At 46.2% G+C, this 20,393-nt stretch overlaps 1 protein-coding gene across 4 annotated transcripts in view; it reads left to right on the forward strand.

Moving 5' to 3' along the window:
- The window catches only part of SYTL2 (synaptotagmin like 2), a 120,087-nt gene that overhangs the window by 39,581 nt on the left and 60,113 nt on the right, over window positions 1–20,393 (forward strand). For 3 of the 4 annotated variants that reach the window (XM_070365239.1, XM_070365242.1, XM_070365241.1), the window contains exon 2: window positions 14,586–15,079. In XM_070365239.1, the coding sequence (XP_070221340.1) occupies window positions 14,979–15,079 (101 nt within the window). In that variant the 5' untranslated portion in view covers window positions 14,586–14,978. Of the gene's footprint in view, window positions 1–7,219; window positions 7,293–14,585; window positions 15,080–20,393 lie in introns of all 4 variants that reach the window. The other variant, XM_070365240.1, reaches the window with a different exon arrangement.

The following is a 20,393-nucleotide window of genomic DNA, read 5'->3' on the forward strand; positions in this document are numbered from 1 at the left end:
CTTTCACCATGTGCTGTATTCACAAATTCAGGAATTAGAATGTGGACATCTTTGGAGGACCACATGTGCTAACCAGGGAGTTAGCACATCTACAGATGCTAACTTGTCAAACCTTTTTTGTCCCTATTATCTCTTTTTTTGTTCCCTTTATTCAATAAAGGAGGCAGCTGTTGAGAGTTCAGGCACCACACTAGGTACTGAGGATTTGAGGATGCCAAAGCACCTCTCTGCCCCGCTCTAGAAGAAGCAAAATTAGAGAAGGGCTGTTAATGTAGAGCCAGAGACAAGGATGCCAGACTCTTGGCTTTGATTTTTGCAAGCTGAGGTCTAGGGCTGAGATGACAAGATATAGAAGAATTTTGGGTAATTTAAAAATGGGATCCTCCTACCCATCCTCTCTACTGCCAAACCCCAATCCCAAGTTTAGATTTCTTTTTAATCTACTCAAAGGCCTCTGGGGCGGAGGTGTTTGCTGAGACCAGGAGTTTGACTCCTTTTTAGAATACGGTGGGAGGTTAGAAGAAGGAGACAGTCTAAAGAGGAAAACAGAAAAAGCAGCAGCAGTAACACTCCAACCTCAAGTAGCACAGAAAGGTGATGTTATTGTTTTTGTTTAGTCGCTAAGTTGTGTCTGACTCTTTTTGCAACCTCATAGCATGTAGCCCACCAGGCTCCTCTGTCCATGGAATTTCCCAGACAAGGATACTGGAGTGGGTTGCGATTTCCTTCTCCAGGGGATCTTCCTGACCAAGGGATCAAACCTGAGTCTCCTGCGTTGGCACGTGGATTCTTTACCACTGTACCACCAGGGGTGAAAGTTCAAAAAGGTGATAAGAGTTGATGAAATGTTGAAGATTTATTGTCAACTGGTGTCTATGAAGCACCTACTATGTCCCAGACCATTTAACTTACAGCCTAATGTCATCTCACAGAAACCCTGTAAGGTAGGCCTTACTATCTACAAAGCACAGACCAAGTAACAAACCCAGCATCTGTAGCAGAACTGCCAAAGAACTCATGAAGGATTAGTCCCCTTCCAGGCGTCTTTTGACTTTAAAACCAATGTGTCTTCCTACTCCATCACAGCAGCCTCTTATGTCAAAGGGGTAAGATTAATGCATGTGGTTGGCGTTATTCACCTGTATCCATTTCAAAACCAGAGTCTCTTTAGAGGATGAAGCGGAACAAGGAAGACCTCACACACAGGAGGCAGTAGATGTATCTTTGATGGGATAATTAATGGCCTGACCAGAAGGATTTGTGGAGGTATGGGCCTGAGCAAGGCCAGTGAGGTACCCAGGGCACAGAATCTATGGAGACAGGCTCACACAAATACACGGGCTGCACTTGCCATACCCTGACAGTGGGTGCCTCCTTAGTCGTGTGCCCAGGGTGCCTGAGTAGGAGGGAGACCTCACTCTCAGGGTGCTTCAGCACAGTGTGCTGTGCTCACACAACCTTGACTGTGAATTTTGTGCCCTGGGCATCTTGCTTGCCTCACCCAAGGTCCTCACTTTGTGCCAAGGCCAGAAGGAGGAGAGGACCAGTGAGTTCAGTGGTCTCAGTACTGGCTGGATATTATAACCCCCTGGACAGCTTTAAAAAAACATCTAGGGTAAGATATGACCCCAGACCAATTAAATCAGAATCACTGGCATGGGGTGGCATGGAGAAGGGATAGGAGGCAAAGACCTGGGCATGGATGTATTTTTTAAAGCTTTTCACGTGATGCTAATGTACAACCAGGTTTGGGAACCCCTGAGTTTGGACATTTGGAGAGAGTCCCTCGCTGCCAGGCTGAGCAAGAATGTACATGATTGTAGCAAAAGTGAGGGTTTAAATAGTTCTTTTAAAATGTGAGCTGATGATGGCTACAGTTCAGTTAACTTTATGATTCTGGGTTTAATTCCAGCCTGGTTAATAAATCAGCTGATTCTTCCACTCCCTTCCTCTGAATTTGAAACCTGGAAAATAATTAAATGTAGAATTCATCTGTAATGGCTGTAGTTATCAAGTGCTGGTTTCAGGGCTGCTGTGAAAGGCAACTCAACCCACTTTATTAGCCCATTTGCAAATCCTTCTGAGGGTTGAGACTGTCTCTGTCCTGAAAGAGAAAGGAAGTCCCCTCTGGGTGTCCCAGCACTCACATTAGGGAGCCATGTGACCCTAAGCAAGTGTTCTGACCCCTCTGCATCTCGCCTTCCTCATCTCTACAAAGAGGTGCTTGTGACTCCATGGTTCAGCTGTTACTTCATTTTTGTGTTTGCTTTTGTTCCAGCTGGGAAACAATTGCTATACAAATGAATACGCTTAACTTTGACAGTTGTGCTCTGTAACCAGTCATTTCTGACATATAAGGAATCCTTTAAAGCTGTGATTCCCAAACCTGGCCAAACATCATGTGGGAAAATTTCATAAAATGCAGATTCCTGAACTTCATCCCTGAAGATCTTTCTCCCCTGCCTCACTGCCCCATTAAATATGGTGTTTAATCAATGCAGTCCTGGTCAAACTGTCTACTTTTACTCATTGGGTCTTTTTTTTTTTTTTTCCTCTTTCGAACTTTTTATTTTGTTTTGGGGGCTTCCCTGGTGACTCACACGGTAAAGAATCTGCCTGCAATGTGGGAGACTGGGGTCTGATCCCTGGGTTGGAAAGATTCTCCTGGAGAAGGGAATGGCTACCCACTTCCATATTCTTATCTGGAAAATTTCATGGACAGAGGAGCCTGGCGGGCTACAGTCCATGGGATCACGAAGAGCTGGACACGACTGAGCGACTAACATCACCACATGGCCGAAAACAGTGAAGGGATTCAGCCATACATATACATGCATCCATTCTCCCCCAAACCTTGCTCCCATCCAGGCTGCCACATGACATTGTGAACTTGATTCAGTGGGTTGTTTTCTCCCCCGACATAGCAGGTGGGATCTTAATTCCCCAACCAGGGATCAGACCCACGCCCCTTGCAGTGGAAGCACAGAGTCTTAGCCACTGGACCACCAGGAAGTCCTGGTCTTCAATAGGTATTACGTGATATCTGGGAATGAGCCACTCATCAGCCAGATTTGGATGTAAGCAATGATTAGGTTAATTAAAGTGCTAGAATCTCCAATCTCGGTATCCCTTGAGAGTTTACAGTTGGCAGAAGTCATAGTTCTTCAAGGAAGCCTTCCCTGGGCCCCGAGACTGTGTTATGCCCCCTGGTTAAAAGTTTTGTAGCATCCTGTTCTTCTGCCTCATAGGACTTCCTGGGCTGGTTCACATCTATCTTCCTTTCCAGAATGTAAGCTCTCTGAGGGCCAGGATTGTGTACACTATTACAGCTTTGGGGGCATACGATTTCCCCTCTTTCAGAATTGAGATCCGGGCCTTTCGTGGATGCTGCGGTTGCCCGGGGAGAGGAAGTTTCTCTCTGGCATTTTGACTGGAGGCACGACTCCAGGGGCTTCCCAAGCTGTGTCATCAGTGAGAGCCCGTGGCTGTTGGCTCTCACAGCAGCTCTGTGCCGTGTCTGATGGGCCATGTTCATACTCTCTGAGCTCCTCGGTGTGTTGTCAAAGTAAGTCATCCCTTTTGTAGGTTGTCATCCTTTTTTTAGATTTGAGTTTTCAGTCTAAGTGTGAAGATTAAAATGAATTTTCAGCTGCCTATCTCCTCAGCTCCTTTCTCTCTACTGTTTTTATCTTTTGAAATTCTGATATTCCCAAATAATACAGATTTTAAAAGGTGGTTTAGGCATATTTATTGAGACTGAAAAGTTCCAGTTCCCTCCCTTGGCATTTCAGCCTCTCAGGGTTTGACCCCAGATACAGTTTCCCCATTTGTGATCACACTCCAGTTACCAGCCTTGAAAATCCTGTCTTCATAGTTTCATGGCCAGTGCACTTGTCCAGAATGCCCCTTCTCTTCCTCTCAGCCTCCAAGATTTTCTTCCTCTGATCTCCTGCCTAAGTCCCCATGGCTCTGATGCTTGGTTTATACCTCCTGTATTACTACTTAACATAGTACTTGTATGAGAGTAGGTTGTGAAAGTGTTGACTCTTTGTGACCCCATGGACCATAGCCCACCAAGTTCCTCTGTCCATGATTGAATTCTCCAGGAAAGAATACTGGAGTGGGTTGCCATTCTCTTCTCCAGGGGATCTTCCTAACCCAGGAACTGAACCTGGGTCTCCTGCATTGCTGGTGGATTCTTTACCATCTGAGCCACCAGGAAAGCCCCACGAGGGTAGGTGTATGTGGTACTATCTTCCTCAGATTGCCCATTATCTTACCCTTGCCTGGGACTTGATTAAACTCTTAGATTCCTGTGGGTACTATAATCTAAACTTGCCTGGGAATGGCAGGTGAGCCTTCCTAGAAATCCAGAGATTATTATTAAGTTGGAAGATGAGATTAAGGGATAGGGAGCATTGTCACATAGGAACAATCTTTTCTTCTCAGTTCTTAGTTCAAGGTGACCAAGTCAGTCCACGGGAAATGTTACTGGTCAGCTGCGTCAGTCTGTCCCGAAGGAGGTACCTGAAGTAGAAAAATGGCTTCCACCTTCGGGAGAGTCCCCCCCAAAGTGAGACCTTTGTTTATTGAGGTGCCCGTCAATTTTGATTTTTTTCACTTATTCCTCTATGAAAAAGAAAGAAACTCATTGGATAACTTATTCTTTATTATTCCATCTGTATTTTTTCATTTGTTTGCTTCTTCCTGGGCTCATTTCATGTGTTCATTTTATTTATTCATTAAGCTCATGTTGTTTTTGAGAAGCTACTCTGGACCCGTCACAAGGCAATTATTCTCTCAAGAATCCAAATTTAGGCAACACATTAGATTGAGTAATTTACCTGTTTTTTTTTTTTTAATAATGATGAAAGCATAGACCATGTAGAAACAAAATATTCATATGGCATTGTTCCTTGACAGGGCTGTGGACAAAATTTGCTATTCATATAAACACATTTCTTGGGGAGAAGGGTGTGGGAGGGCATTCAGGATGGAGGGGACACATGTATGCCTGTGACCAATTCATGTTGATAGATGGCAAAACCCAGCATGATACTGTAATGTAATTATCCTCCAATTAGAATACATAAATGAATTTAAAAATAAATAAATAAATAAAATACATGTAAAAAAAATTCTGATTGAGTTTAAAGAACACAAAGCATCTTTTAGGAATAGTTTCTGACAGGGATTGCTCTCATTCTCAGAGGCTAATGAGCTGGTATAAACACCTGCGTGTTGACGCAGGCGCCCTTTTCTGTACCCATACTTGTCCTCTTTTCCACGTCTATCCGCGAAACAACCCCAGAGGGTCCAGTCATTTTCCTGTTCCTGACAAGTTGGGCAGAGAAGAGCATGCCATGCTCTGAGAGCCAGGGGGTGCCGCTCATAGGAAACGACACAGAAGGAAGTAGGCCATCCAGAAGGAGGAACAGCAGGTGAGAACAGGCCTGGCCGGGAGCCAGGACTCCTGGGGTCTGGTCTCATCCCTGTGCCTGATGAGCTGTGCGACCTCTCGGAGAATAAGTGGGGATGGGCATGCAGTGACAGATTAAAAGTAGCAGCTTTATTTAGTATTTGTCTGTGAACATATATTTATTTTTATTGGAATATAGTTGCTTTACAATGTAGTGTTGGTTTCCGCTGTGACTCAGTTATATGTGTGTATCTGTCCCCTTCCTCTTGGACCTTCCTCCCACCCCTCTGGGTCATCACAGAGCACAGAGCTGAGCCTCCTGTGCTAAGCTGCACCTTCCCACTAGCTGTCTGTTTTCTTCATGGTGGTGTATATATGTCAGTGCTCTTCAGAGTCTTACAGCCCTCAGTTCAGATCACATTCTGGTTGAGCAGCTGTGGACATTACTTAACTCCTCGAGCTCCGCGTCCTCCACAGCATGTGGAAAAGACCTGCCGTTTTCGATGGGCAGAGGGATGAACCGCTCTCCTGTGGGTGATGGATCTCAGCACCACATGCTCAGTTTTCAGCCTAGAGAAACATGACCGAGATGGTGAGGGGCTCGGAAAACATCCTGTGAGGAACAGCGCAGGGGAGGAAGTTCATCTCCCTCTCAACAGAGGAGCGCAGGGAGAACACAAGTTCTGTCCGCCTCATAGACTGGTGTGTGAAAGGGAGAGTGAGCCGAGGGCGGCAAGGGTGGGGATGGCGGGCAAGTTCAACCTTGGCGCGAACACCCTGAGAAATGGGGCAGCCCAGCGGAGGAGCTGGCAGCCCAGGGCCTGGGAGCCCTGGCCGTGTGGCCCGGTGGTCTGATGACTGCGGGGTAGGGGGCATGGCGGGGGTGGGACGAGAGATCTCTCTGTCGGGAGGGAAGTAGGCTAAGCGTCTCAGATTGTCCCACTCCATTTATTCCTTCTCAGGATTCTCAGGAACCATCTGTGGGTTATTCTGTTTATCCTTGGATGCCTCTCTGAGGGTTAGCATTCTTTTTTTTTTCTTTTGAACTTTTTATTTTGTGTTGAGGTATTGCCCTAGTGACTCAGACAGTAAAGAATCTGCCTGCAATGCAAGAGACTTGGTTTCGATCCCTGGATCGGGAAGAACCCCTGGAGAAGGGAATGGCAACCCACTCCAGTATTCTTGCCCGGAGAATCCCATGGACAGAGGAGCCTGGTGGGCTACAGTCCCATGGGGTCTCAAAGAGTCAGACATGACTGAATGACTAACACAATTTTGGGGGCTTCCCTGGTGGCTCAGAAGGTAAAGAATCTGCCTGCAATGCAGGAAAACCAGGTTCAATCCCTGGGTTGGGAAGATCTGGAGAAGGAAATGGCAACCCACTCCAGTATTCTTGCCTGGAGAATGCCATGGAAGGAATTCTCCATGAGGAGCCTGGCAGGCTACACTCCATGAGGTTGAAAAGAATTGGACACCACTGAGCGCCTAATACTTTCACCTTCATAGCTGATTAGCAATATTGGGATAGTTTCAGGTGAACAGCTGAAAGACTTAGCCATATATATGCATGTATCCATTCTCCCCCAAAGTCCCCTCCCGTCCAAGCTGCCACATAACACTGAACAGAGTTCCCTTTGCCATACAGTAGGTCCTTGTTGGTTATCCATTTTAAATAGAGCACGTGTACATGACCATCCCAATCTCCCTAACTATTCCTTCTCCGTGGCAACAATAAGTTCATTTTCTAAATCTGTGAGTCTCTTTCTGTTTTCTAAGTTCATCTATATCATTTCTTTTTAGGTTCTGCATACAAGGGACGTCATGTGATATTTGAGCATTTGGTTTTAGACGTGACGGTTTGTCATTGCCGGGGGTAAGCCTCTTAATTGATCAGGGCTGTCTTTTTTCCCCCCAGACCCACCCTGACTCGAGCATACTTGTTCTGCTCTCCTGCTGCCTCCCAGATTTTTCTTTCACGGCTTCCTTCTTGATGTCATGGGACTGTCAGAACAGTTTGCTTCTCTCCTGAAAACCTCATCATGTGAGAGTCAGGACTTCCTCGAGTTTTCCTTCCCTTCCCTGAGGTCATGGAGAATGTTATGGTCTTCCTTGAGGCTTTGGGACAGCAGCAGCCGGCCTAGACAGGAGAAGGTGCCATCAGGGCCACTCCTTGGAGCAGAGCGAGTTGTGGGAACAAATGCTGCTGTTAATCAGGCTTTTTAGCCTGGGTCTGGCTGGCCGAGTGATGGGGATTAGGCCTACAAGCCTCACTCTTCTCTTTGCTGGCATCAAAAGCAGACACCAGCTGTGGTGTTTCTCCCTTCAGTTTAACTTTTGGACAGCTGGCAAAGAGAATAGGCTTTTATAGATGTGGCTTTTATAGAACAGGGCTGACACTTGCAAGATATTTTTTTTTTGGTTTGTTTTCTTCCAGTTTTATTGAGATATAATTGACATACAGCACTGTATAAATCGAAGGTGTACAGGTGGCTCGGTGTTAAAAAAGAAAATCTGTCTGCCAGTGCAGGAGCGTTGGGAGACAAGAGTTTGATCCCTGGGTCAGGAAGGTCTCCTGGAGAAGGGAATGGCAAGTCACTCCAATATTCTGGCCTGGAGAATCCCATGGACAGAGGAACCTGGTGGGCTACAGAGAGTCAGACACGACTAAGCAACTGAACACACACATGTACAGCATAATGATCTAACTTACATGCATCATGCAGTGGTTATCACAGTAACTACAGTGAACATCCATCATCTCATATAGATATAAAGATTAAAGAAATAGAAAAAATGTATCTTGTGATGAGAGCTCTCAGGATTTATTCTCTTACCCCTTTCATGTTTAACACACAGCAGTTTTAATATATTTATCATGTTGTACATTCTGTCCTTAGTGTTTCTTTATCTTGTTCCTGAAAGTTTGTACCTTTGGACTGCCTTCTTCCAATTCCCCTTGTCCCCAGGCCTCACCTCTGATAACCACAAACCTGATGTCTTCTTTTTTTTATGAGTTTGCTTTTGAAGTATGATTGACCTGCAGCAGTCTCGTGGTTCCTGTTATACAGTGTAGTGATTCTGTATTTCTATGTTTCAAAAACGGCACAAGGAGAGCTGGAATTAAGCAAAGTCTGCACCTGGAGCCCTCACGTGTTCCTTTCAGCTGCTGCCCCTATGGCTGCTCATTCCTTATTTGTCCTTGACACTGTCTTCCTTCTCACCAGAGCCTCACTATAATCTCCGTAAGGAAGGGAAGGTAGGAGTGAATAGATCCACTGTACGGGTGAGGAAACTGAGGCTTGGAGAAGTCGTGTGATTGATGTAAACCAGACAGTCGTGAGGAAGGCCTGGAGCTGGAACCCGGTGAGGAACACGTGGCTGATTTTTCAGTGTTGCGCCAGGTTCATGTTAAAGGGGAGCTGAGTTCCCTTCCAGTTGTGTTCACGGATGAGATACTTGAGGGCCTGTTACGTAGAGGGGAGCCGCAGTGGCAGGCGCTGGGTGGAGACACAGAGCGCTCGGACGCCCAGGCCTGCACATAAACCAGGGGAAGACAGACGTGAGTAGAGGGGGTTTGGGATCCTATGCCGAGTATCCTGGGTGAGGAAGTTAGGGGCTAATGGAGCCCCCCAGAGCGTCACCAGCCTGGCCTTGAGAGGATGGGGAAGATGTCTGTAGTACGTGCCATCTCACTTGAGACCCAGGAGGTATTGGTTGAGGGAGGGGAGTTCTAGGAGGAAAGTGTAAGTGTAAGTGTTAGTCACACAGTCATGTCTGACTCTTTTCAACCCCATGGACTGTAGCCCGCCAGGCTCCTCTGTCCATGGAATTCTCCAGGCAAGAATACTGGAGTGGGTTGCCATTCCCTTCTCCAGGAACCCAGGGATCGAGCCCCGGTCTTCCGCATTACAGGCAGGCGCTTTACCTTCTGAGCCACCAGGGAAGCCCAGGAGGGAGGATAAGTATATGCAAAGGTCTGAAGGCAGAAGGAGCTGAAAACGTTCAGTGTGACAGGAAAAGAGCTTGGAAAAGAAAGCCAGTGCTAGTTCACAGAGAGCCCTACAGGCTGCGGTGAGGGCTTTGAGCCTTAGCCAGTGGATGGTGGAAAGTTGGTGAAGGGTTTTAAGCCTGGGAATGTGCCCTAGTCACATCTGAGTTTTAGAAAAATCTCCAGCTGCAGGAGGAGGGCGGGAGGGAGGGCTGAACCTTAGGGAACTATTTGCTCATCCTCCTCCTGCTGTGGACACGTCAGGCATCCCTGTTGCCAAGGCTCATCCCTCCCGGATTTTTGCACTGAGGTTGCCCCCATGCTGACAGCCAGCTCTGGGCCACTGATTCTTCTGTGCTTACGCAGAGAATGAGAGTCCACAGGCAGACAGAAGGGCTCTTTTTCTGCTTCCCCAGTTTGAGGATCTGTGTGCAAGAGAGAATTAAGTGGGAGGTCAATATCGAGGTGACTTATTCTAACAAAGCCAGCGGTGACTTGTTCTAACAAATGCCAGCCCTGCTACACACACAAGCTAAGTGGCAAACACCTCCGTGAGCCTCATAGTCTTCCCCTGAAAAGCACATGTAATAAAATGTGGTTCAGTCACTAAGTCATGTCTGTCTGTGACCCCATGGACTGTATGTAACACACCAGGTTTCCCCTGTCCTTCATGTCCATTGAGTCGGTGATGCCATCCAGCCATCTCATCGTCTGTCATCCCCTTCTCCTCCTACCCTCAATCTTTCCCAGCACCAGGGTCTTTTCAAATGAGTCAGCTCTTCGCATCAGGTGGCCAAAGTATTGGAGCTTCAGCTTCAGCATCATCTTTCCAATGAATATTCAGTGTTGATTTCCTTCAGGATTGACTAATTTCATCTCCTGGCTGTCCAGGGGACTCTCAAGTCTTCTCCAGCACCACAGAGTAATAAAATACCTTCCTCAGGTCTTTGTGAGGATCCAGTGAGATGATATATGTAAACTTCCAGTCATGTAGGAGGTGTCCAGTAAGTATTTATTCCCTTTTCCTTTTTTCCTGCCTTCCCTTACCATTGATCCAGAAATCTTACAGTCAACTCCAAGCCCAAAACAGTCTGACCTATTTCCTTTCTGACCCACTCCATTCTGTCCCTCTGGCACACTGATCGCCTTGAAGTTTCTTGAACACTCTAGACACACTCGCACCTCAGGACCCTCTGACACCTGTGTGGCTTGTTTCCTCATCTCTGGCAAGTTTTTGCTCAGTTATCATCCCCTCAGTGAGACCTGCCCTAGCCACACTCTTTAAAACTCCAACACCCCTCATCTTATTATTGCTTTCCCAGCTTTATTTTCCTCTAAAGTTCTTATTACCTTCCCCATATTTATATAATTTAATCGTTTTTTAATTTTGTGTGTGTGTTTATTATTAATTTGTTCATTATCCCCTCCAACTGGCATATGCACTGCACAAGGACAGGAAGTTTTAAATGTCTTATTCATTGCTGTATCTCCAGCAATCACTGTATCACTGCTTAGAACAGTGTCAGGCACAGAATAAGCTCTCAGTAAGTGTTTGTGAAATGAATGTTTGATTAGCTCTCATAACTGTTGAGAATATTGGGAGTTGGGGGAGCACCTGGGATTGAAGAGTCTTGACTGCCATCTGAGGGTTCTTCTGCAATCTGGCTGGGTAGTGACTCTCACTAGGAGTCTAGGAGACAAGAGTTCCAGTCCTTTACTCCTTTCTCTGTAAAATGAGGACCTTGCCCTTTGCCTCACTAAATAGCCCATTTTTATTAAAAAATTTTTTTTGATGTGTTTTTATTTGTTTATTTGGCTGCATCAGGTCTTAGTTGCAGCACTCAGGATCTTTCATTGCTGCACACCAGCTTTCTAGTTGTGGCATGGGTTCTGGTGCACATGGACTCAGTAGTTGCAGTTCTCAGGCTCAGTAGTTGTGGTGCTCAGGCTCAGTAGTTGTGGTGTTTGGGCTCAGTAGTTGTGGTGCTCAGGCTCAGTATTTGCAGTGCTTGGGCTCAGTAGTTGCGGTGCTCGGGCTCAGTATTTGTGGTGCTCAGGCTCAGTAGTTGTGGTGCTCAGGCTCAGTAGTTGTGGTACTTGGGCTTAGTTGCCCCACAGCTTTTGGGATCTTCATTCCCGGATCAGGGATGGAACCTATATCCCCTGCATTGCAATGTGGATTCTTAACCCCTGGACCACCAGGAAAGTCCCATAAATATCCTATTTTTAGGAAAAACTTAACCCTAGAACCTTTTACACAGAAGCACTGGTTAGCTCATAGTTCACCTTGAAGATGTGGAAACCAACAGTTCCCCTCTTGCCCCCCCTGCCAGTTTCCACTGCTGGACAATTTATTTTTCTCCTTTGTTTGCTTCCTGTCCTCAATTCATTGGACTTAAAAACAATCTCCCATTGAACCTGTGTGATGCCCAGGGACATGGTTCCCAGAAGGTGGCCTGAGTCCATTTCCTTGCCAGCCTCTGAGAGCTAAGGAAGTTACTGTGCATGAACTAAAGCTACTGTGCATGAAAGAACTGAGACAGCTGTCGCCTGGTGAAGCTGTCTGTTTAGATTAGGTTCACTCAGTCATTTACTCATTCACTTATTTCTTCACATCAAGAGACTCACAGTCAGATGGGAGAGACCAGAGCAGACAAATCATTATCGCAGTGGAAACACATAGGTGGAGGAGAAAGTTTCTGTGTTAGTGAAGTCCCTGCTACAAGAGTGTTTGTTGTATGACAACCCCAAACCTCAGTGGCTTCCAACCAAAACTATTCATTTCTTGCTTGGGTACCTACAGGTCAGCTAAGGTGGCCGAGCTTCAGGTGGATCAAGTTGTGGTCTGTCCTCGTATCTCTTTCTGGGACCCAGACTGAAGAGGCAGTGGCTACCCAGGGCAAGCTCTCCTTGGGGCCCATGGTCAGAGTACAGGTAGCTGAGCCAAACCACACAAGCACATCCACAGCCTGTACTTGCATCACATTTATAACAATTCATGGGCTAAAGTCAGTCACAGGCCAAGCCCACCATGTGGAAGATAGGGGTGAATACTCTGCTTACTCTAGTGACAGCATGATTGTGTTGTTCTGTTTCAGGGAGGGACTGAAGAGTTAGGAATACTGTACTTGAAGTGGCTTAGTGATAATCTGCCTGCAACGCAAGAGATGTAGGTTCGATTCCTGGGTCGGGAAGATCCCCTGGAGAAGGATATGGCTACCCACTCCAGTGTTCTTGCCTGGGAGAGTCCATGGACCAAGGAACCCGGTAGGCTACAGTTCATGGGGTCTCAAAGAGTCAGAGCAACTAAACAGTAACGACAACAATCGAATGTACTACAGCATTTAGCTCATTTAGCTCCAGCTGTGGGAATGCGGGAAGGCTTCTTGGAGACAGTAACTTTCATCTTGAAGGATAAGTCCTTTTTGAGACAATTAAGCAGGCAGTAATATATGCAATTTTGTAGTATCGCATACACACACACACATGTATATATTTATTTATATATGCACAAGTAGTAATATATGCACCAGAGAATCCTGGTGTGCTGCAGTCTGTAGGGCTGCAGAGTCAGATGTGACTTAGCAACTCAACAGCGACAACAAATACATGGGAGTGCATGCTGATTTAAAAAGTGAATGTGAAATGTTATCTTAAAATTCGCGTAGTCACTGTGGGCAGTATGTCAAGAACTACAGAAAGGTAAAAATAAAGATCACCAGAGTGCGTGCCTTCGAAGTCCCAACTTCATCAGGGAGATCAGAAAAATACAAAAAAGAAAAGGAAAACATGTAACCAGTACATTCTTGCCAGCTGAATGGAACAAAAGTGTGAACTCAGAAAGGAAGTTAGAGTATATTTTTAGCAGCTACTCTTGGTACAGGATGCAAGATATGCACTGCTTTCTAGCCATTATTTCATTTAATCCTGGCAACCCTTGAAGGATGTCCTAATGAGAATCCTGAGCCTCGGAGTGGTTAGGTAACTTGCTTCATGTTTTGTAGTTAGACAGTTGTAGTGGGAGTACTTCCTTGTAGATCTCTTTTGCCAAAGAGCAAAGAGTTTATTCATAGATGTATTCATAGACGTTACTACGTTACTGTACACACTGTCTTTTATTGAGTAGGGCTGCTTTAAAATGTAGTAAACCCTTTTTTTTTTAGTGTCTACTATATATGCAGTACTCTGCTTGTTAAAGGACCCCAGTCCTGGAGTAGTTCCTCAAGTCTAGCCTGGCTATGGCATTCTGTAGGTGGCACCTTGTTCTCATAGGTTCAAAAACCTTTTTTTTTTTTTTTAAGTCTTTATTGAGTTCTGTTATAATACTGCTTCTGTCTTAATGTTTTGGTTTTCTGGCCATGAGGCATGTTGGATCTTAGCTCTCCAATCAGGGATCAAACCCACATCCCCAACACTGGACAGTGAAGTCTCAACCGTTGGACCACCGGGGATGTCCTTGCTCATGGGCTTAAAATGCCTCGAAGAAAATAGGATTCTTGCCTACGTTTCTATGCAGAAATGCTCACTTTGAATGGTGAGGTGTTTTGAAATCCTGCCTCTTTTTTTCCCCCAGATTATATACGCACAGTCAGTGTTCTTTCTGCTGGGAAATGAAGGGAGACAGCTTGGTGAGTTGCTCCAGGTCCAGCAAAAGTTAGAGGTGGGACTAAGTGGAAAATAACTGTTTTCACTATGGTGCAAACTACTCTATCTGATAATAATTCTTCCATCATCTCGGAGCACAGATGCACGTTAGTGGAACATCCCTGTGCATGAAGAAGGGGGCATTTGTGAATTTTTATTTCTAGTTTCCTACCAGTAATCACTTGACAACTGGAATAAGGTCTTCCTGATCTTTAGTGTGACCTTTCAGCCTAGCCTCTCATGCGTTTGCGGAGAGAACCGCCATCTTTCTGCAACCATCCCTTCCCTCTGTGGATCGTTAAACATTGACAGGCATTTTTGTGCACGCTGCATCTCGGCGGTCTAGAATTGAGTTGAAGCACGTTTCATGACCCTTTTCTATTTGCTCAAGAAGCTGGCAGAACTGGTTTCCCTGATCTCGGAGACCATCTCACATGGTCACTTCCCCCCCCCCCCCCGACATGTTTGAAATCTTCTAATAATGAGAACTGCTGCCTGTCGCTATCTGGTATTTACCATCTCATGATTCCCCAGGCAGGTGACGCTCAGATCCTGTGGCTGCTCATTGAGTTGATGTCGGACGGAAGGAGAATAAACTGTCTCAGACTGGTCCAGCGAGGGGACGTGAGTGGGAATGCCGCAGCAGGAACAAGTGACCTGTCTGGCTGAGAATCCAGCATCCTGAGTGCTTCCTCTTGACATCACCCTCCAGACCACTACTGCCTCGAGGGAAAGGGCGCTTAGGATTTTGCTATCAGCCACCTAAAACTTTTGCCTAGCGGAGAGAAGACTTTTGCTGCAGAACTGAACAAGATACTATTCCACTGCACTTTTTTATCCTTTGATCATCCTGCCTACGGTGACTTGTTCGGCTTGGGGAATTTGAGGCTGTGTTTTTTCCTATCATTTTTGTGAACACTTTTCAAAATGATCGACTTAAGCTTCCTGACGGAGGAGGAGCAGGAGGCCATCATGAAGGTTCTGCAGCGAGACGCCGCCCTGAAGAGGGCTGAAGAGGAGAGAGTCAGGTAGGAGGCTGGCCCTTCGCTGAGGGGAAGAGGGCAGTCTGTAAGAGGACGGGAAATTTCGTTCCTCTCAGCTGTAAGTGGTGGCTCTGACTTGGAGCCTGACTTATGGGTTCCAATTTCAGGTGTATTTCCTGGACAGAACTTTCTCCTCCTTGGTATCTCTCATCCCATAGGACTCACGCCAGAAATAGTCTTGATTAAAAACCTAACTAAATGCCGTTAACTTATCAAACACTGGATTAAAAATGAAGTACTCTATACAAACATATCCATACATCTACGCTCCCCATATATATGTATAATGTATACACACACACACACACACACATATTCACTTTTTTTTTCTTTTTACTGAATCTACTTCTTTAAAAGTGGATCATGTACTAAATTAGGAAAAAATTTAAGTTTCTAAAGTGTTACGAACAGAGAAGTAGCTCACATTTTTGCATATTTTCATACATGCTTGAAATGATTTCAACAGCAAGTTGAAATTGGTTCTGACTGAGCCAGTTTTTCATTTGTGTCCCTCGAGAAAGTGTGACGCTGTTCTTGTTGGGAGGAACTCAAACCAAATGTTCCACATCAACAGTCCCGCCACTTTCACCTCCTGTGGGGTAGAGGAGCATGAGGTCAGAGGGCTTGAGTCCAGGCCCTGCCATCTCTCGCCTTCGTCATCTGGGTTTTGAAGGCAGTGAAAGGCTTCCTGAATGTAAGTTAGTCGTATTCATGACATAACCCCCATCCCAGGAATTATCCAAGAGGAGCATCAGCCATCTTCTTACCTCTTGGGACACCATGATCATAAACAATGGATTTATTTGTATCCATATTTAATTTATTTATTTTTTTTAGTTGATCCTCATTTGAACATGGATGCTTTGTAAAAGAACATGCTGAAGTTCCCTTTAAGGATTCCAGTGTGTCTGATTATGGCTGCTCATCATAATTCATGTTAAACAGTGCTTAACAGATTGCAAGGGGCTTATATGCCCATTATTTCTTCTGAGCTCACAACACTTATGTAGTTGGGGTGCAGGGTGGTTTGTAATTACACCAACCTGATGTGTGAGGAAATTGACCTTGAGACAGGTCAAGTGACTCACCCAGGCTCATGCAATCCATAGATGTCAGAAGTGAGAATTAAATCCTGGCCTGCAGGTACTCATTCACTCAGTCTACCATCCCTTCCTGAGAAAACTGCAGCAGACAGGACATCCTGGGAGCCAGCCATGACGAGGTGGGTGGCTGCCATGGACACTGAGCTGTGACTGTGACAGGAGACGGCTGTAGGTGGTGGAGATCGTGAGAATGCGGTTCCTTATTTGTCATGTTCCTTCCTCCAAGTTGCTGCTCCCCACTCTCAGCAAGTGGGGCGCCTCAAAGTGTGTCCCCTGGAGAGCTGGGAATTACACCAATCAGCCGTCGAGGTCTCTTGGTAGCATTCATCCTTTACCAGTCACAGTACATGAATGTCATCCTCTTATGATCCTCCCAGCAGCCCTGAGATTTGGCAGGGCAAGACTGTTAGACCCATTTTAGAAATGCTGCTGTGGGGGAGCAGCACAGAGGGAAAATTAGTAGGTTTTCAAGCATGGGGGGAATGGGAATTCCTTTAGTCTCTCAGAAGACTAGATGGAGACACTGGGAGGGAAAGCAGTGTAGCTGAGGTTGCCCCAGGGCCCCATGCCTCTTCCTGCCTCGAGAAGAGGGAACTCTCAGTATTAGCAAGCTGCTATATTTGAATTCCTCCCCACTGTGGCGCTAATGGTAAAGAACCTGTCTGCCAATGCAGGAGACGAAACTCAAGAGATGTGGGTTTGATCCCTGGGTTGGGAAGATCCCCTGGAGGAGGGTGTAGCAACCCACTCCAGTATTCTTGCCTGGAGAATTCCGTGGAGACAGGAGCCTGGTGGGCTATAGTCCATGGGGTTGCACAGAGTCAGACACGACTGAACCGACTGAGCGTGCACACACCGACAAGATTTTACGTGTGATTTGTAATTCTGCTTCCTCCATCTAGCCAGATTATGACGGCTAGAGGGAGGTTACCCTCCCTTCTATTTTAAACATAATTAATATTTTATTTTTTAAAAAAATATTTATTATTTGGCTGTGCTGGATCTTAGTCACAGCACGTCGAATCTTTAGTTGCAGCTATAAACTCCTAGTTGCGGCATGTGGGATCTGGTTCCCTGACCAGGGATCTGACCTAGATCCCCTGCTTGGTTGTGCAGGATGTTAGCCCCTGGACCACCAGGGAAGTCCCCCCGCTTCTATATTTACCTGGCCTTTGGGATTCCAGGCTATTGGGTCTTCCTTGTAGTTCTCCGATTCTGTATGAGTGGAGGTATTTCTCAGGCATCTCCAGTAAGAGCTGAAAATGTCCTTAAAAATTCCAAGTTCTGCCTGAAAGTGAGCCTGGTGAGGGGTGGGAGTGTGTAGCCACTGGCACCAGCAAGTCTACAGCCACAGCAGGAAGGCTGTGGGTCCTCTTGCAGAGGTGACCTTGCAGAATCTCCTTCCACGCACTGTTTCTGAGGACATCTATGAATCTGCCGCTGGTGCTGCCCTTGTTTCTTGCTTTTGTAAACTGATGGAAGATGGCTTGGGGTGGTAAAAATCTAGTGTGAGTCAGACCCTGTTTGCTGCTACCTTTCTGGTGTGTCAGTTGCTCAGTCGTGTCCAACTCTTTGGGACCCCATGGACTGTAGCCCACCAGACTCCTCTGTCCTTGGGATTCTCCAGGCAAGAAAACTGGAGTGGGTTGCCATTCCCTTCTCCAGGAGATCTTCCAAACCTGTGGATCGAACCTAGGTCTCCTGCATTGCAGGTGGACTCTTTACCGTCTAAGCCACCATTCTGGGGGCCTTCCTAGTTAGGCACCAAGCAGCTTGAGTGGACTTGGCCATGGGCGGGTCCAGGACTGAGTGCCAGGGGTCAGATGGGCAGCAGGCCCACACCCTGTGGGCACTGACAGAGGCCCAGCTCACCGCCTGCTCCACACAAGAGGAATGGCGCTCTCGAACCCTTTGCTTTAGCCCTGAAGGGACTTGGATGATTCTGAGGCTGTCTGCTCCTGAACTGATGGAACAAAATGCTGTTCCTTGGGCTTTTGCTTTTCAGTCCTGTTACCAGCCCCTAGCTGTTTGTCTTTGGTGCTTCTATCAGAGTTATAGCCTGACAGCTCTGGAAAGATTTTTGGGGTCCATATCAGTCACTTTACAGATAAAGCAGGAAAAACCTAGAGAGGAGAAGTGACTTACTCAGGGTCACACAGTCAGTCAGTGCCAAAGCTTTGATAAGAAAAGCTCTTGGTATCCTGGTTTGAGAAGAACAGTAAGGGCCCTTCAGTCAAAACTGATGTGATTTTAAATCCTCTCCTCACCACTAAATCAACTGTGGTTCATTTGGCAAGTTACTTGACCTCTCTGAGTCCTCAACTCAGAGACTGGGAATAACCATAGTATCAAACTCAAAGAATTATAGACAGATAAACAATTCTTTATCTTCTTAGCACATAGTATATGACTGATACATTTTAATTTCCTTATTCACCACTCCACCCATGCCTCTAAGGAAAAAAAAAGGACAGAATTCTCTGATTAGTGGTCTGATTCCTTAGAAGGAAATTACTCCTAAAGCTATCAACTATTTATTAATAAAATAGTGGAGTCTAATTGAGCACTCATTAAGTATAGGAAACCTCTGGACTAATGAAAGGGATTTTAGGGTAATTGAAACATTACCAGCCTACCAGTCCCAGCTCTCAAGGTATTTACCATTTATCGGATTATCAATTACAAATTTAAAACCTCAACCTTGTTTCCCTAACATGATTTTGCAATGCCCCAGTTCTCCTCCAAGTTGGTAAGTGACTTTAGAGACATAATTTAGATAATTCTATTCTTAGCCTAAGCAAAACACCATTAGAAAGGCAAATCTGCCACTGAAATTCAGAGTGCTATTTCAAATGCTGGTTCCTTATGGACCTTGGCGGTGAGGACATTACTAATGGACTACAGCACTTCTGCCCGCTAGGAGCAGACATTGCCTCGGAGTCCTTTTCAGTACGGCTGTGGAGGAGAGTTGCATTTAAACTGAAATCTGTCTGCCATTCCTCATTTATCCAGGAATGCTTTGGCTTGTTCACATCCAAGCTCTTTCAAGACCCTTTGGAGATGATTTATCCTATAGGTTACCTCCCATCCAAATTTCAGGGCTTCCCAGGTGGCACCAGTGGTAAAAGAACTCGCCTGCCAATGCAGGAGACATTAGAGATGCGGGTTTGATCCCTGGGTCAGGAAGATCCCCTGGAAGAGGGCATGGCAACCCCCACTCCAATATTCTTGCCTGGAGAATCCCATGGATGGAGGAACCTGCTGGGCTACAGCCCAGGGGGTCTCAAAGAGTCGGGCACGAGTTGGCGACTCAACAACAACAACCTCCAGATTTCATGGATGAGAAAGTGTCGTACAGAAGTGTCCGGTTCCCAAATCACTCAACCTGTTAATGGTAGAAGGTGGATTTGAACCCAAGGGAATATCCACTGTGGTGTCTCTGGAGTTGAGTGAGAAGACAGCAATTCCGGGTCACTGCAGCGCCCCCTACCTGTAGCCACAAGCGCTACATGTAGAGCCACCATGCCTCTCTACCCAGCCTGCTCTCCTCACTGCCGGCTACAGACATTTCACAAAGCAGCAGGGCAGCAGACATCAGCATGGATTCTTTTTCTCTCTCCTGGCTGCCTCCTCCCTCTCTGTCCTCTTTTTTTTTTTTTTTTTAAGAAACACCACCACACATGCATAGATATAATTTTGGTCTTTTATGGTTTGAAAATGACACACTCTAGAGGTGGTGTTTCCTGTGCTTTGCGTCACACTGCCAACAGGAAATCATTGCCCCTGGGTGTCTTTACACCACCAGCACTGTGCCCCCCACCCCATAAACACACAACCACATCTAGGGTGACGGGTGTTCTTACAGTAGATACCATCTCAACCGCGACCACATCTTGTGATCCTCAGCTGCTGCCTTAAGCCCTAGTTTCTTTGAAATGAAGGCAGTTGTCATTGAAGAACTGCCTTTCAGCACTTCTCATGGTGTTTTCTGTCAAAGCAAAGGGGAAAGGAACCATTTGTCCAGGATTGACATTGTACACAGTGTCACATTTTCCCCCTTGATCCCTGCATCAGTGTAGCCGAACCCACTCAACAAGGAGGAAATGGGCGTGGGGGGGTGAGGTTAAGTGCCCTGTAAGAGTGAAACCTTGCTCATCCAACTACAAACCTGTTTCCCACACAATGTGCTGCCTCAC

This window comes from Bos mutus, chromosome 29 (assembly GCF_027580195.1).
Source record: "Bos mutus isolate GX-2022 chromosome 29, NWIPB_WYAK_1.1, whole genome shotgun sequence".
In the NCBI taxonomy this organism is placed as follows: Eukaryota; Metazoa; Chordata; class Mammalia; order Artiodactyla; family Bovidae; genus Bos; species Bos mutus.